Source organism: Cnephaeus nilssonii (genome assembly GCF_951640355.1).
Source record: "Cnephaeus nilssonii genome assembly, chromosome: 6".
NCBI classification, from domain to species: domain Eukaryota; kingdom Metazoa; phylum Chordata; class Mammalia; order Chiroptera; family Vespertilionidae; genus Cnephaeus; species Cnephaeus nilssonii.
The window spans coordinates 58,741,866-58,757,249 of NC_137077.1; the positions used below are offsets into that span (position 1 = coordinate 58,741,866).

A 15,384-nucleotide genomic window follows, 5' to 3' on the forward strand; every position below is an offset into this window, starting at 1 on the left:
GAAGTGCTGCTCAGAAAGTGCATGTGCTATCGATCAGAACAAGTGGTAATCTGAAGGAGCAAGGTCTGGTGAATATAGCGGGTGGGTTAATACTTCCCAGGCAAGATCTTTTAATGTGTCTTTAACTGGTTTTGAAGTGTGTGATGGTGCGTCATCATGAAGCAAAATTACTTTGCCGTGTCTTCTGGCACATTCTGGTCAGTTCACAATCAAAGCATGGTTCAAATTGATTATTTGATGTTGGTAGCGATCAGTATTAACAGTTTCACCTGGTTTTAGAAGCTCATAATACACCGCACCTTCCTGATCCCACCAAATGCAGAGCATTGTCTTTTTTCCGAAGCGATTTGGCCTTGCAGTGGATGTTGATGGTTGACCTGGATCACCCCATGACTTCCTGCATTTGGGATTCTCAAAATAAATCCACTTTTCATCACCAGTCACAATTCGATGCAAAAAAGACTTTTCTTTCATGCCGTTGAAGCAACATTTTACTGTTGACTTTACAGTTTTCCATTTGTCTTTCGTTCAGTTGATGTGGCACCCATTTTCCTTCCTTTAAAATCTTTCCCATTGCTTGTAAACGATCGGAAATTGTTTGCTGAGCAACGTTTAATCTTTCTGCAAGTTGTTTTTCAGTTTGACACGCATCTTCATCCAATAATGCTTGTAATTGTTGGTCTTCAAACTTTTTTGGTTGACCTGGACATTCTTTGTCATTCACATCAAAATCATCACTTTTAAAGCATTTAAACCAGCGTTCACAAGTATCTTGAGATGGAGCATGTTCACTATAAGCTTCCCGAAGTATACGATAACTTTTTCTTCAAAATAATGAATTAAAACTTCCCGCCAATGCTCTTTTTTTTTTGGCATGAAATTCGACATTTTTAAGCATAAAATAATCTATGATGTTAACACCTTCAGCAAATTTGAAGTTCTGAAGCTTGCTGCCAATACAACAAAATAGCATACATATCAAATCGCATATATATCAACACATGTGTGACTCCATCTATTGAAAAAATCCGCCTTATTAACCGGTACACCCAGTAGACGCACACCCTTGTGTTATCTCGGTTGAACCTGTTGGGCTGAAGGATGCGATCTGTGCCGCACTGTCCACGTCAGGGCCGCACGTGCCTGCTGAGCAGCGGAGACGGGGCCAGCGCACCTTGGAAAAGGAATTTCTGTGTTATCCAACTTGAACTTTGGAAGGCCACATGTGGGGAGTGGCTGCCGTGCTAGAGAGCACAGAGCAGAACAGATTTCTACGCTGAAAGGAAAAAAACGTAGTTGACCCCGCTCTGCTCCCAGTGGAAAATCCTGATTTGCTCATAGTTTTAAGGGAAACGCAGGAGGGAAAAATTACCCTGCTGTATCATCAAGTTGGAATCATAAAGAGCAAGGGCTGCAAGAGATAAAAATGAAAGGTCACCCTCTGTGGAGTCTGCCTGCGGGAAGCTCTTTCCCGGAAGCCCCGAGAGGCAGAGCCCGGCCCATCCCCCACCCGCCTCGGAGGGCAGCAGCACGGGGCGAAGGGAGCGTCTGACAAATAAAGGAGAGACCGAGGCCCAGGGTTTGCCCAAGGCCCCAGAATCTTGGCAGAGCGAGGACCAGCACCGGGGAGCCTGCCTCCCAAAGCTGTAAGCTGGTTAGAAGCCAGGCCATCTCGAGTTACGGTCCCGCCTGTCCCCTGAAATAAGACCATCATAGACGTTGGAAAGGCTTTGCTTAAAGAAAGAATTCTGGTGTACTTTACTCATAAACCAGAACCATCTGGAAGCAATCTCGCGTTCACACGATGGACTTTTCTTCCTCTTTGGCCCTCGCTCGCTCTATAAATCCCATCAGCCCAGGAACAGCTGCCGGAGCTGCTGGCCCGAAGCCAGGGGTGAAGAAGCTACAGCCCCCCCCACCACCCCTCCCGCCTCGCTTGCTCCTCACCCCATGTGGCCGGACAAAGAGCACCAAGAACACTGATTTTACACAAGAGCAACATCCCGGCAGGCCCAGGAGCGGGGACCTGCAGCCACAAAGCCAGCTCTGAGAAACGGTTGTTCAACGCCCTAACACAGATGCTTACCAGCAAATTATGGCCTGAGCGGGCTCCTAGGGCTGTGGGTGGGGACACAGCCTCACCGTGCCGGCCAGTGTGCACCACCCTGTCGCAGCTCAGGCACAAAGGGCTGGGGAGGAGGGGCACTGGCTTGCGTTGAGTTCAAGGCCGATTCTGGCCCCAGGACCAATGACACCAGGCACAGAAGGTGAGAGCGGGGCCCCAGCGGGGACTGACTTAGTGCTGGGGGTTCTGGGAGGAAAATGCCTTTATAAATCAAACCACTGGGCAAACTATCGGAGGAGCGGCGGAAAGGGAGGTGGGGGAGCCGGGGAAGAGACTGATTTCATCATGAAGGTCCTGGTGACAATACACTTTTGTCCTCTATACAGTCTGGGCCTGCCAAGCGGGTCCACAGTCCCTGAGAAAGAGAAGGGTGGGAGAGAAAGGATGCCCGCCAGGAGGCAACAGACTCATCCTTAACGATGAGACAAGGCTTCCCGGAGCTGACATCCTCTCCCGCACTCCCTCCCGCGGCAGACACGCCGTGGAGCGCGGGCACCATGTTCCTCTAACAGAGCAGGCAGTTTTCCTAGGCATCGGAGAGCTGGTTCTCTGGGGATCCTTTCCACCGTCGCACCCAAAATCACACACGGGCTCTCAGTGACGCGTGTGAAGCATTGTGTTTCAATCTGGCCAATGGTCTACTGCAGTGGTCGGCAAACTCATTAGTCAACAGAGCCAAATATCAACAGTACAACGATTGAAATTTCTTTTGAGAGCCAAATTTTTTAAACTTAAACTTCTTCTAATGCCACTTCTTCAAAATAGACTCGCCCAGGAAGTGGTATTTTGTGGAAGAGCCACACTCAAGGGGCCAAAGAGCCGCATGTGGCTCGCGAGCCGCAGTTTGCCGACCACGGGTCTATTGGGTCAGAGTGAGACTAGAAAATTTACTGCCTGAGGAATTGGCTGCTCCTCAGATGCTTCGTCTCACCCTCTTGAACCAGGTGGAGGGAGGTCCCCTGCTCAAATTTATGCCACAGCTCGAAAGGGGATAACGATGTAGAGTCATTACCCTGGAGAAAAGCTAACCGGTGCACGAGTTCAGAAAGAGCCGTGAACGAGTGCCGGAAACCTGGGTCCTAGTCCCTGTTCTGACACTGGTGCACTGGTGGACGCTGAGAAAATGGCCTGCTCCCTCCGGGCCTCAGTTTGCCCAACTGCAAAATGGGAACGAGGAGGAGGAGCCCCGCAGCATTTGGCGGTTCAGCACAGCAGTGAACAATGCCCGGTCGGCCCCCTGCACCTGCGGGCTCCCAGCCGCAAAACTGTTTCCAATCTGCAGTTAGTGGCATTCGTGGATGAGAAACCCGGGGAGGCAGAGGGCCGGCTGAATATCCACTGGGAAAACCTGCCTGTAAGTGGACCTGCGCAGTTCAGACCCGTGCTGTTCAGGGGCCGACTCTACTTTAAAGCTTTGAGGGGGAGGGAAAGCTACCAATCCTCATCTCCTTTTCCATGGAATTGCCGGCTCAGAAAGCCAGCAAATTGTGGTCCCATTTTTTTAAGTCCTAAAAAGTAACGGCTATATCTGAGGTTTTCCTTTAGAGGCTAAAAAGTTTTCAAAGGAATTAATTGGAGCTGGGGGAGGGAGTTTACATACGCCGTGGTCTAAATTGGCTTTAAACTTCCCAACGTCTTCCAACGAAGATGTAAAGAGCGCTCCTTTACCTTAAACATCATTTTCAAACCAAAAGTGAGCACAGGTAGGAAGCAGCAAAGATGTCCGTACACCCTGCTCACAGCCAAAGCCATGTAGGGAGGGAACGACGCTGAAACGAACCCACAGGTCCGGTCTGAGGAAGCCATTCTCAGTCTTGGCTCCTCAGTGATACCGTCCGTTTATGGACTGCTTCTGTACCGAGGGCCATGCTAGCACTGCGTGCGTGTGTGTGTGTGTGTGTGAGTGTGAGTGTGTGTGTGTGAGAGTATGTGTGTGTGTGTGTGAGTGTGTGTGTGAGAGTATGTGTGTGTGTGAGTGTGTGTGTGTGTGAGTGTGTGTGTGTGTGTGTGTGTGTGTAAAAGACAGCATATAAACTTGGATAGAATCTACATTCAAAAAACCATGGAACGGAGGTAACCTCTAGCCATTTGTTCACCAAGTTCGTTTTGGCTGCTTAGATCTCCTTTGCCTGGCTGGCCTAGAAAGAACATACAGACAGCCTTGCCTCAAGTTCCACATGTTCCATATGCAAGCTCCTCATTCCTACCCTTCCACCCACTGACTGTCCACAATGGCCACCTGTCCCCACCTGTCCCCCTCCACTCTGCCCATTACACCCCTTTCTTCCTTTCACCCAGTAAGTACTAGCTTCCTGCCTGCTATGTGTCAGGCACAGGACCAGGCCAGGGGCCCCACGCAGGGGGCTTATCGACTACGTGAAGAGACATATTTAGACAGATAACTGAAATAATTAATGACTTACCTCTTACATGTGTTGCTTCTATCTGGTCGATATGATCTAGCTTCTTGTTCATTTCCTTTCCTTGACCATTGTCTGCTTCCATCCCTCCATTTGGCCCTCGGGACTGCACACATCTATTCCTATGATTCCCCCCCCGCCCCCCCTGGGTATCTGTATCTGTTTTCTCTCCCAGTCAGTCCCCTTCAAACTCCTCTTAGAACCACTTTCCTAAAGCATTGCTTTCATCTTTCCTTCTTCTCAGAAACGCACAGAGTAACCTACTGCTTCCCACGGTAAACCCAAACCTCTCTGCCTGGCGCCCTCACCCTCGACCGTGTTCCCTCAATGCCAGATCAGCTGGATTTCCCAGACGCTCCCCTTCTTTTGGCCATTTTGCTGGCTGTCTCAGATGGACTCTTTCCTTTATGCATTTACAACCATGTGGTTCTTGACCTGGGATGCCTTTCCTTTCATTGTTCCAAATTCTGCAAACTCCAGACCAAACCCTGCCATGCTATTCTGAACCAGAGTAGCCCTCAGCTTCAACTTTTCTATAAGAGTGCTGATTTTGCTGACACGATAGCAATGAATTTACAAAGAACACCCAGTTGGTTTAGGGCAGTAATTTTCAATATATATATATTTTTAACTCATGGCACACAAACTAATTACTAAAATTTTGCAGCACACTAAAATATGTATTCTTTTTGCAAGTCTGACAAAAAATAGGTATAATTTTGATTCATTCACACCGGACGGCTATTGTGTTGGCTGTTGTCATTTTTTTATTTGACAATCTAAGGGAAAAGAGGTCAGTGCTCCAGACCAAATAGTCAGGTACTGCATGTCTTTCCCCCCCTTAATCCTCACCCGAGGATATGTTTTAGAGAGGGAGGGGAGGGAGGGAGGGAGGGAGGGAGGGAGGGAAGAAGAGAGAGAGAGAGAGAGAGAGAGAGAGAAAGAGAGAGAGAGAGAGACAGAGAGAGGTAAGAGAGAAACATCGATCGGTTGCCTCCCATAACCTGCAACCTAGGTATGTGCTCTGCGGGGAATCGGCCCCCAGTGCATGGTGTATGGGACGACAGTGCAGCTGAGCCGCCAGCCAGGGCAGGTACTGCATGTTTTCAAAATTCTTGCGGCACACCAGTGGAAAATCGCTGGGTTAGGGTAATGACTCCGGGGCACCAAATCTCCAAAACCGAGAGCTGCACATATAGTGGGCCCTTTCTGATTAATACGTGCATGTTTAGGAGTAAATATTTCAGGCTTTGTGGGTCATCTGGTGTCTGCTGCAACTACTCAACTACCCTGAGGTAGCGCAGCCAAAGATCAAACACACACAGCTGCACTAAAATCATTTATAGGAAGGGGCCGCAGGTAAAACTTGGCTTTTGGGCCACAATCTGTTGGTCCTGTTGTAGAAGAAGAGGAGTGGATACTGGTGAGGATTCCCTCTTCTGGGTGGCAAAGCACAACAGGAGGTGTCCCTGAGATCAAACCCTTCTCTTCCCCGACAGCTCCAGGGCTCCTCTGAGACAGTGTGCACCCCAGGAGAAGATTCCCAGTCTAGAAGTCATCACCATGGGAACTGGGGCTGTGACCATCTGTTATAGCTATTTTGGTCAACAAAGAAGAAGAGATATCGGAATCTACTTCTTTGCCTGAGTTGGAGATCCGGCGAGGTGAGAGCCGCCCACCTGTCTCATCCTCCAGTCATCCTCCAGACTGGCAAGAGGCTTACTGGCCAGGAACACAGGGCCCAAGGGCAAATCTTCACCCATCTGTCCCCGTGCCCGGCACTGCCCTCTCATTTAATCCTTACAACAACCCTAGTCCTTTGCAAGTGCTTTATCAGCCTATTTATTTTTCACACGGAAGAAATCGATGAGGTTCCTAGTCACCGTGGGCCTGATCCACAACAGAAACGGTCTTGTGCTTAGCAAGGTGTGTTTGGAGAGTAAGACGCCCCCTGCCAAGATTTCGTATTTCCATTTGGATGTGATGAAATAATGAGAGTACCTCATTACTTCTAGTCCTTACAATGACCCTTCAAAGAGCATATATTTTTTCACTATAGCCATGGTAAATGGGGCTCATTGGGGTGAAGGAGTTTATGCAACTTTGCCCACTTGGAAAGGTCAGAGCTAAGGTTCAATCCAAGGGTAATGACTGGCCCAATAAACCTCTGACCAGCCCTTCGAGCCCCTGACCTAAAAAACCAAGTTCAATGTGTTTCAAAAGCCCCCAAATGCTTGCTCTGTGGAAGTGAGGGGCTTTGTCACCTTAGTGGGCTCCAGTGTCTCCGAGGAGAACCTCAGAGAAGCGGACAGGCCAGCCAGCCCTGAGACGTGGGAACTGGCCCCGGGCACAAAGCAGAGGCAGCGTCGCCCTTTCCCTGACCACGCCCGGGTCGGGGCACCCCCTGATCCAAACCGCGCCAGTGGCCGGTGATGGCGCTGGCCCTGCCCTCACACACCTTGGCGGCGGCGGAGGGAGTGGGCTCTTACCAGCCTGTCATGTTAAAGTCCCTGTAGAGCATCTTCTTCCCCAGCTCCTTCCTCTGCACTCTCCTTGGAAACTCCAAATGTGTGAATTCATTTCCCAGCAAGTGAGGCTGCATGAATGCCTAACAGCAACAAGAGAGAAAACACACACACACAGATTTAGAAGAAAAAATACGACTCAAGGATGTTTTGCAAATCGAGACAGGCCATACATATTTCAAATACACACACACAAAATCGTCCCCATATTTTAAGGAAAATAGATTTAAGAATCTCAATGCAAATAGAAATCACCCACTTAACTTATTAAGGGATGTAACTTTGTTATTTGATGTGAAAAATGAATTGTAAGCAAAGACACGTATGGATGGCCAACGCTGTCAGGAAAAGAGGCTGTTTCTCCCAAGGTTCGCTTTTTAATTCAAATCCAGGATGGCTTCCCTTTCCTGCTGGCATGCTGGGGAGGCAAGAGAGCCCCCCTCTCTTTCCGCCTCGGCGTTCTCTGCTGTCCTCTCCCTCCCACTCCTGGGCCCCCTGGCCTGGCCTTGGAAACCCGTGAGTCTCCAGGTCAGCACAACGGCCAGAGCGAGCGGGCTGGGCGCACAGACAGAGCTTCCTGCCGGACGCCCTCCCTTCGGCTCTGCAGCAATGTGGCCGGGTAATTGGAAGACGGTCCCAGAGCAGATGGCTTCCTCCCCTCCCCCAGATCCCTGTTCACACTACGAAAGTATTGAGCAAACAGCTACTTAGGGAATTGCTTTGAAACAACCAACAGTCTCATTGTCAGGTTCAAAATTCAGATCCAGCTCTCCAAAACGAGAAACGCTCCAGTGCGAACTCCCGCTCAGCGGCCACGCACCGTGAGCCACCGAGGCTGCCCCACCCGCTCCTGCGCGCCTGGGAGCAGCACGGGGGCGAAGTGAGTCTTCCCTCTCTGCTTGGCAGGGAAAAGGGTGGGCAGAGCAGACCATGGCCTGGCCCTGCAGGAAACCAAGGGACCCCTGCAGCAGCCAGACGGCCCGTCCTCAGCCCACTGGAAACAGGCCCCTCCCACATCTTTCCCAGGACCCGACCCCGCGGATCTCCCGCTGATGCGCACAGTGGTTTGGGGGTATTCCTGGGGAGTTCGTCACCAGCGTATCAGGAATTAAAGGAGGCAAGCTGAACTGTCACCGGGCTGGTCAGATTTGGCCAGATAACGGACCTGGAGCCAGTGATTCCGAGCAGGATTGGGTACGTGAGAGGCAGGGCCCGCCTGAGGGTGAGAAGGGGACCTGTCCTTAGGCTGAAGCCCTGCCAGGTCTGACGGGAATTCTAGGTCCCCTCTGAGGGGCTCTGAAACCTTGGCTTGGCTGCTGATAGAGGTCAAGGACACTTAACACTGAGTTTCACAGAAGTTCCCTGGGAGGGAAGAGGGAGGAGGGAGGGAGAGAGGGATGGAGGGAGGGAGGAGGGAGGGGACTAATATTTAATAGGGCAGGTCAATGGCTTGGGCTTTCGGGGAAATGGACTTGGGTTTGAATCTAAGCTCTGCGTTTATCACTCATAAGCTGTATGATTTTAGGAGGTTAACATCTCAGGCCTCAGTTTTTTAAATCTGTACAATGAGATTAGTTATGTATTTATCTCATACTATTTTAATGATGAGGTGATGTCTATAATGCTCTTACTTTGGTTGTCTCCGTTCATAAAAGAAAACAATCATATCCATTTAATAGCTATTGGGCCCCATTACATCCGGAGTGCTATGCTAAGTGCTTTGTGAGTTCTCACTTCACCCTCCCAATCACCGTACTGGCTACATAACCCGTGGGGCCCAGTGCAAAATGAAAATATGGAGTCCCTGTGCAAAATCAAGAATCCAAGAGCGTGACAGCAGAGCAGGAAGCTGAGCCCAGGGCCCGTGCAGCTGCAGGCCACATGCCCGTGAAGCCAGCTGTGGGTACCGGGCAGATGCAGCTCTTCCTCCTCTATTTTGGTGCACCCATGACAATTAGGGAACAGAGGCATAAGAAGTCAATGAAGACTAGCATCTCTATGTGCCCTTGATCACCTCCCAGAATGCCGGGACTGTGTCGGCGTGGAGTTCTGTCGCACCCCCTACCTCCCAAGCTGGACCAGACACTTTATATGCTTTGTGTCACTACCCCAGCCGTCCTAAACGTTATCCCACGGACTCAATTTACACACGAGGACACCAAGGCCCAGAGAGGTTAAGACACGTAGCCTGAGCTCTTAGCCAGGCCTGTGTGGTTCTAGAGCCTGTGCTTCCTGTCGCCCCCAGACCCGCACCCTAACCCTTCTGCTGGCCCTTTCATCTTCCCACACACACATTTACAAAAACCAGTAAGGCGACAACCGAAGGCCTGTGATCGTGGTGCTCCCAGACCACTCAAAGTCAGAATCACAAAGAGGTCCCCGTGGGGATCCACCTTAGTTAGCAACAGGGCAGCTCTGCACACAGCGAGCCCGGAGACGGCCCTGACATTATGCTACAGCAAGGCAACCAGAAGCAATGCATCCGCGTGACGAAAGAAACCAGTGCAAATCCACACGAAAGAACTCTACGCTGTCTTTTACAACGATGCCACAGAGACGACGTAATGACACAGAAAGAGGTGATGTGTCTGTAAAAAGCAGGTTATCAAACAATGTGTGATGTGAGTGTGAGAGCTTATGTGAACTACGTCATATATACACAGATCTTTGTGTAAGATATACATGTATACAGCTGTCCCTCCGTACCCACAGATGCCGACTGTACACATTGTTCTACGCCGTTCTATAAAAGGGACCTGAGCATACGTGGTGGTCCTAGAACCAATCCCTCACAGACGCCGGGATGACTATACATAAATGAACACGTGTGTAAGTATAGACACACGACACATGTATAGTATATGATCAGCAAACACATTAGATACAAAGGTCATTCCCAAGTACATTTCCTCACCAACCTTGGTGACTCACAGGAGCGAATGTACAGAGTTCCAGGCATTTTGTCTCTTAATCGCAGGACGAGTGGGCGCTCTGCCGTGCTGTACGCAGGTGCCCTCCCGCCTCCCGCCCGCATACACGTGCATGGCCAGTCGTGCGGGAAGATCTGCCAGGCAGATGCCCGCGGGTAGCTGGGACTCCTCGGCAGCTCTGCCATCTGCAGGGGCCACCTCACCTCTCTCTCTGAGGATGAGCAGGTGCAAAGGGGCCTTAAATTAAACACTGACACCTGCAGCCCCTTCCCACGCAGAGCCTGTCAGGGTCTCAACAGCCGCCTGCTTCTCCCATGATGACCAAAGGCAGCTCTAGTGCATCCACGCCGGATGCCCTGGATTAGCTGCACCGAGTTTTATTACCTCTAAGGGGAAAGGCTGCCAATTAAACTGTGCACACTGCTTTCTTACTACTTCAAATTTTTATTTTATTCTTTTTGAAAGAGCTCCTTTCGACTCAGACGAGCCTGTATTGTCTACCGCTACCGTGTATATTTGAAAAGGAATATACAAGTGAGGTGTATTGGCTGAGGTCTTCCAAACCTTTTTCACTTTGAGAATCCACCGCATCAGCTGTCAACTCTGAATCATTCACGTTCATGCTTTTCCACACAACGGTGGCGTGTGTTCCGTGGGAGCGCTGGTGAGGCAGCGTTTCTTAAACAATCCACAAAAGAACGACAAGCCTCCAGCCTGGGGTGCGGAGTTCTGAGGTCCGCTTTGCAACGATCTAGAGCCAGCTTACTTCTGACTCGGCTTCGGGAATGCGGCTGAGCAAGTCTCAGCGCTGCCTCCCAGCCCGGCCTGTGAACAACTAGTTGGATCCCAAAAGGTTCAAAGAGTGCTTCGCTTTTGTCTGCAGGGCTTTCTTCTAAGCTGCTGGGCTCCCGTCCCCGCAGGTCTGGGGCTGCTCTTTTGCTGTCTGCACATGCCCAGGGGGGTGACGCCCAGGTCGTGCCTGCCATCTGGCTGACAGCAGCAATCCACTGTAACACACCCCAGCTTCAGATTTGTCAGAAAGGGAAGAGAGGGCATCTTAGCTCTGAGGATACTGTGATGTTCAGCCCCCACTGGTACCGATGCCACCTCCTTAGATTTCTCTATCGTTAGTTATTTTTCTTCCTGTCTTGCTAACTGCCACAGCATATCTCACATGGTGCATGATACGGTTCCTGTCACAGCCATGGCCTGCCAGAGAATCTGTGTATTCCATGGGTTCCTCTGACATATTTTTACTGTTTTTTTGTTTTTTTTTTAAATATCACCATCCACATCCTAATTATAGGCCCCCTTTTTACCAGCACTTTCCATACTCATGACTGTTGCATTTGTCAGACATGATGGAGTTACTGGTGTCAAAGAAAACAACAACTCAAGAGTTAAGTACAAGCAGAGAAAACAGGTGGCTGATGAATGAAAAGAGATGCTAAAATATAATGGGACATACACGTTGGTTTGCAGAGGAAAAGTGCACTTCTGCTTATTCATGCATCTCCATACTTAAGAGAGTTTACACATATGGTCTGTCCTCGTAAGCTTAGCTGTTACATCAACATAGTGGAGGGTTTAAACAATAAAAACTTATCTCTCACAGTTCTGGAAGCTGGGAAGTCCAAGATCGAGGTGCCAGCAGATTGGCTGCCCGGTGAGGGCTCTCTTCCTTGTTTGCAGACAGCCGCCTTCTCCCTGCATGCTCACGTGGCCCACCCCCTGTGCACTCATGGAGAGAGAATCCAGCTCTCTGGGTCTCCCTTTGTCAGGATGCTAACCCTATCAGATCAGGACCCCACTCTTGTGACCTCACTTAACCTCCTTACTTCTGTAAAGGCCCCCATCTCCAAATTCAGCACACCGGGGGTAGGGCTTCAACATACGTATAGGGTTGATATATGTACAGAAACTCATCAGAATATCATAGCATGTTAGGACAGCTTTGTATTTAACTTACTCATATTCACAAATATTTCTACCATTGGACATAGATTACTTTTGTTTTAAAAAAACACCACACACACTAAAAATTTTTTTTGGAGAACTGGGTTTTTTAACTTGGTTTTAGAGAATAGCTGAGAGGAGCTTCACTGCCCCTTCTTATTCCAATCATCAGAAGAAAAGCTAAGGTCACGGGGAGGGGCCAGCCAGGGTGGGGCCTGCGCCAATGCGGGGGCGCAGAAGCATGCTGCTTCCCAACAGGCCGGCCCGGGGACCTTTGTTCTCAGAAGCAGAGCGGCCCCACAACTTGGGAACCCACAAACATCGTCTCCAGGCCTGCCAGGATCAGGGACGTGGCTGGTTATGTTAATCACTGGTGCTGGTCTACTACCCGGCGGCAAGCATCGCTCAAGTCAGCATTTTGGGATCTTGAATGTCGAAAATGATTTTACTTCTAACTCAATGTAAGCAACATATGCAAAGTTTAAAGTCTGTCAAGTGTGGAAGCAGGAGTTTGTTAGGTTCTTTTCTACCATAAAACCTTGTGATTTACTGATTCCAAACTTGTAAGATTCCTGGACACTTTTCACATGTTTTACTCCACTGCTCATACCTGGGCAGCTCACCAGTATGTCCACGTGACTATGGCCTCTTCCCAGAGTTCATTTCATAGGGATGCTGGCCTGTTAAAAATGTGGACTTTAACCGGATGAAAATCCAAGAAGGGAGCAAGTAAAAACTCCAGACACTCTCCTAAACATTCCTTATGTAGCTGATATGCTGGATATAGTTTTTCTTTTCCTCTCTGACGATGCTATTCATATACACGTATGTTAGAAACATCTGCATTGGATGAAAGTAATAGCAGCTAATGATTAAGTAATAATACACTTAAACATGTTTATTATTTTTAAAACCTCAGCTACACTCCAGTGCCCGGCACAGCACCTAACGCAATAAAGGCTCTCTAACTAAGGGTTTGCTGAAAGAATCAATACGGAACATTTCAACCTGCTTTACACAATTGCTTTGAGTGATTAAACTCTACAAAATAACACAGCACAGCTTTCAATCTTTTGAAAACATTAAAACTAAGGTCCACAGCATATAAAAACAAATTTGGACACACACGACGACCTTTTGGATTTAGCTAACTTCGTAATTTGACCAATTCCTTCCTGTAAAACCACATGTGTGGGTGGGTGGGTGCAGTTATACCATTTATTTATTATTATTTTTAAAAATATGTTTTTATTGATTTCAGAGAGGGAGGAGGGGGGAGAGAGAGAAAGAGAGAGAGAGAGAGAGAGAGAGAGAGAGAGAGAGAGAGAATCATTGATTGGCTGCCTCCTGCAGGCCCCTACTGGGGATCGAGCCCGCAACCCAGGCATGTGCCCTTAACCAGAATCAAACCAGGACCCTGCAGTCCATGGGCCAATGCTCTATCCACTGAGCCAAACCAGCTAGTGGATAGAGCATTGGCCCATGGACTGCAGGGTCCTGGTTCCATCATTTAAAATCCCATGATATTTCACGACCCTAAGAATAGCTAAATAATGTTATTTCTCTTTTCTACTAATAAGCATGCCAACTAGAAATCTAGAAATTTGGTTTATACTAAAATCTCATTTAAAATGTGCTGGCATGCCCCATGTGAAAAAATGGACCGCTTGTTGTACCTCCATTTTTTTATCCTAAAATTTGAGGCTTTCCCTCAAGGACACATAACAGCGTGCGCCTGAGGGGGAGGCGGGGAGGAGGTACACCTGGAGTTCACGTGTGTGCCACACAGCACCTGGGGAAGCCGGGGAACCACTGCCCTGGCAAAACCAAAGGCTGGTCACCCCGGGTCCTAAGGGCTCTGGAGAACACAGGGTTGCTAAGCAGAGGGCAGGACATGTCCTTGTCACCCAGGGTCTGGGCAGCTGAGAAGAAGCTTCCAGACAGGATTACATCTGCCAGTGACAAGAAGAAGAGCCGTCTCTCAGGAGAGGATGCTGGGGTACCCGCTGTGCCAAGAAGTGGCTGGACAGCAGGGCTGGGGCCGGGGGACTGGACGTCTTCTTCTGACCTCTCCTCTCTAGCCCTGGGCAGCAACCAGCTTCCGGGGGGCAGGGGGTGAACACCGCACTGGGACCCTAGAGGGAGCCTCTGAGTTGCGGAGGGGCTGGAGCAGACAGGAGGGAGCAGGCTGGAAGAGGAGACCCTTTTGGAGAGGAGTGGGTGAGGAATGTCAGCCAGGTCTGTCTCCTCCACAGCACAGGGTCCTGAGCCCCACCCTCCAGCTGGGGAAGGGCTGTGAGCACCTTGGCAAGGCAGGGAGAGGCCGGGAGGGAAGCAGGAACCGGGATCCCGGACAGTGATGTGTGTGTAAAGGTTATGGGAGGAGACGGAGCACCGGCTTCCTGGGGACATTGTGAAGACGGGTCCTGAGCTGACTCCAAGCTATCTGCTGGGGAGCATAAAATGCTTCCTCCTTTTGATAACTTTTATTCCTGACGCCTGTTGTCAGCTTGCCAGTGAGTGGTGTCGGCCAATGAGGAGACTATCCCAGGTTTGGGGGTATCAAGCCAAAGGAATGTGTGCATCTAACACATGAGCTCCTGAGCGGGCCAGGCACCAGGGGCTAAGAATTCAAAGAATAAAGAAAGAGGGTCCTCTGGTTAGAGCTCACACTCTCGTGGGGGAGACTGAGGAGAAACGGAGGTATCCCCGGGGCTAAGGGACCAAGAATGGGGAGGGAATCGGAAAAGGAGCTGGGAGTTGGTCAAGCAAGGGCTCCGGGGCGTGGGCAGCAAGAGCAGATGCACGGAGGCAGGAAGTGGCCGGTGTGTGGGGGGGCAGAGGTGGCAGGAGTGTGTCCTGTCTGCCGCTCACCTTGGGCTCCTATAGGGCACTCCCTGCAAAGGGCAATACACAGCTAAATACAGTGAGAGTACTTTTTATAAAGACTTTTCAATGAAAAAATACATATATACACAGTAAGGTGCTCTATCACAAGTGTACAGGTTGATGAATTTTCACAAATTGAACACACTCATGGCACTGGCACCCAGATCAACAAACAGAGTGTTGCCAGCGCCCTGGGGTCAGGATCCCGTCTGATCACTGGGGCTCCCCAAAGGGAAGCACGACCCTATCCTCCAGGCCGGTGCTGTCGTCTCTCTATCCCTATGGAACCCCAGGGGCAGCCCCCCTCGCTGGACGTGAGGCCTGTGAGATCATCCATGTCACCGTGTGCACGACGGCGTGTTCGTGCGGGGGCTGCACAGCATTCCCCCGTGACTGCCACATCCACCCACCCACCTGCTCCCCGGGCCCCGGGCCCGTGCCCGTCTGGGCTGTTACAGACAGTGCCGTGTGCACGTTCTAGTCTCCTGGTGACGCCTGGGCACACCGCGCTTAGGTGCGCACCTAGGAGTGCCTGCCCA

At 50.1% G+C, this 15,384-nt stretch overlaps 1 protein-coding gene across 2 annotated transcripts in view; it reads right to left on the reverse strand.

Moving 5' to 3' along the window:
* The window catches only part of PPM1H (protein phosphatase, Mg2+/Mn2+ dependent 1H), a 247,544-nt gene that overhangs the window by 70,919 nt on the left and 161,241 nt on the right, over positions 1-15,384 (reverse strand). For both annotated transcript variants that reach the window (XM_079775920.1, XM_079775921.1), the window contains exon 6: positions 7,035-7,153. In XM_079775920.1, coding sequence (XP_079632046.1) covers positions 7,035-7,153 — 119 coding nt within the window. The remainder of the gene's footprint in view (positions 1-7,034; positions 7,154-15,384) is intronic.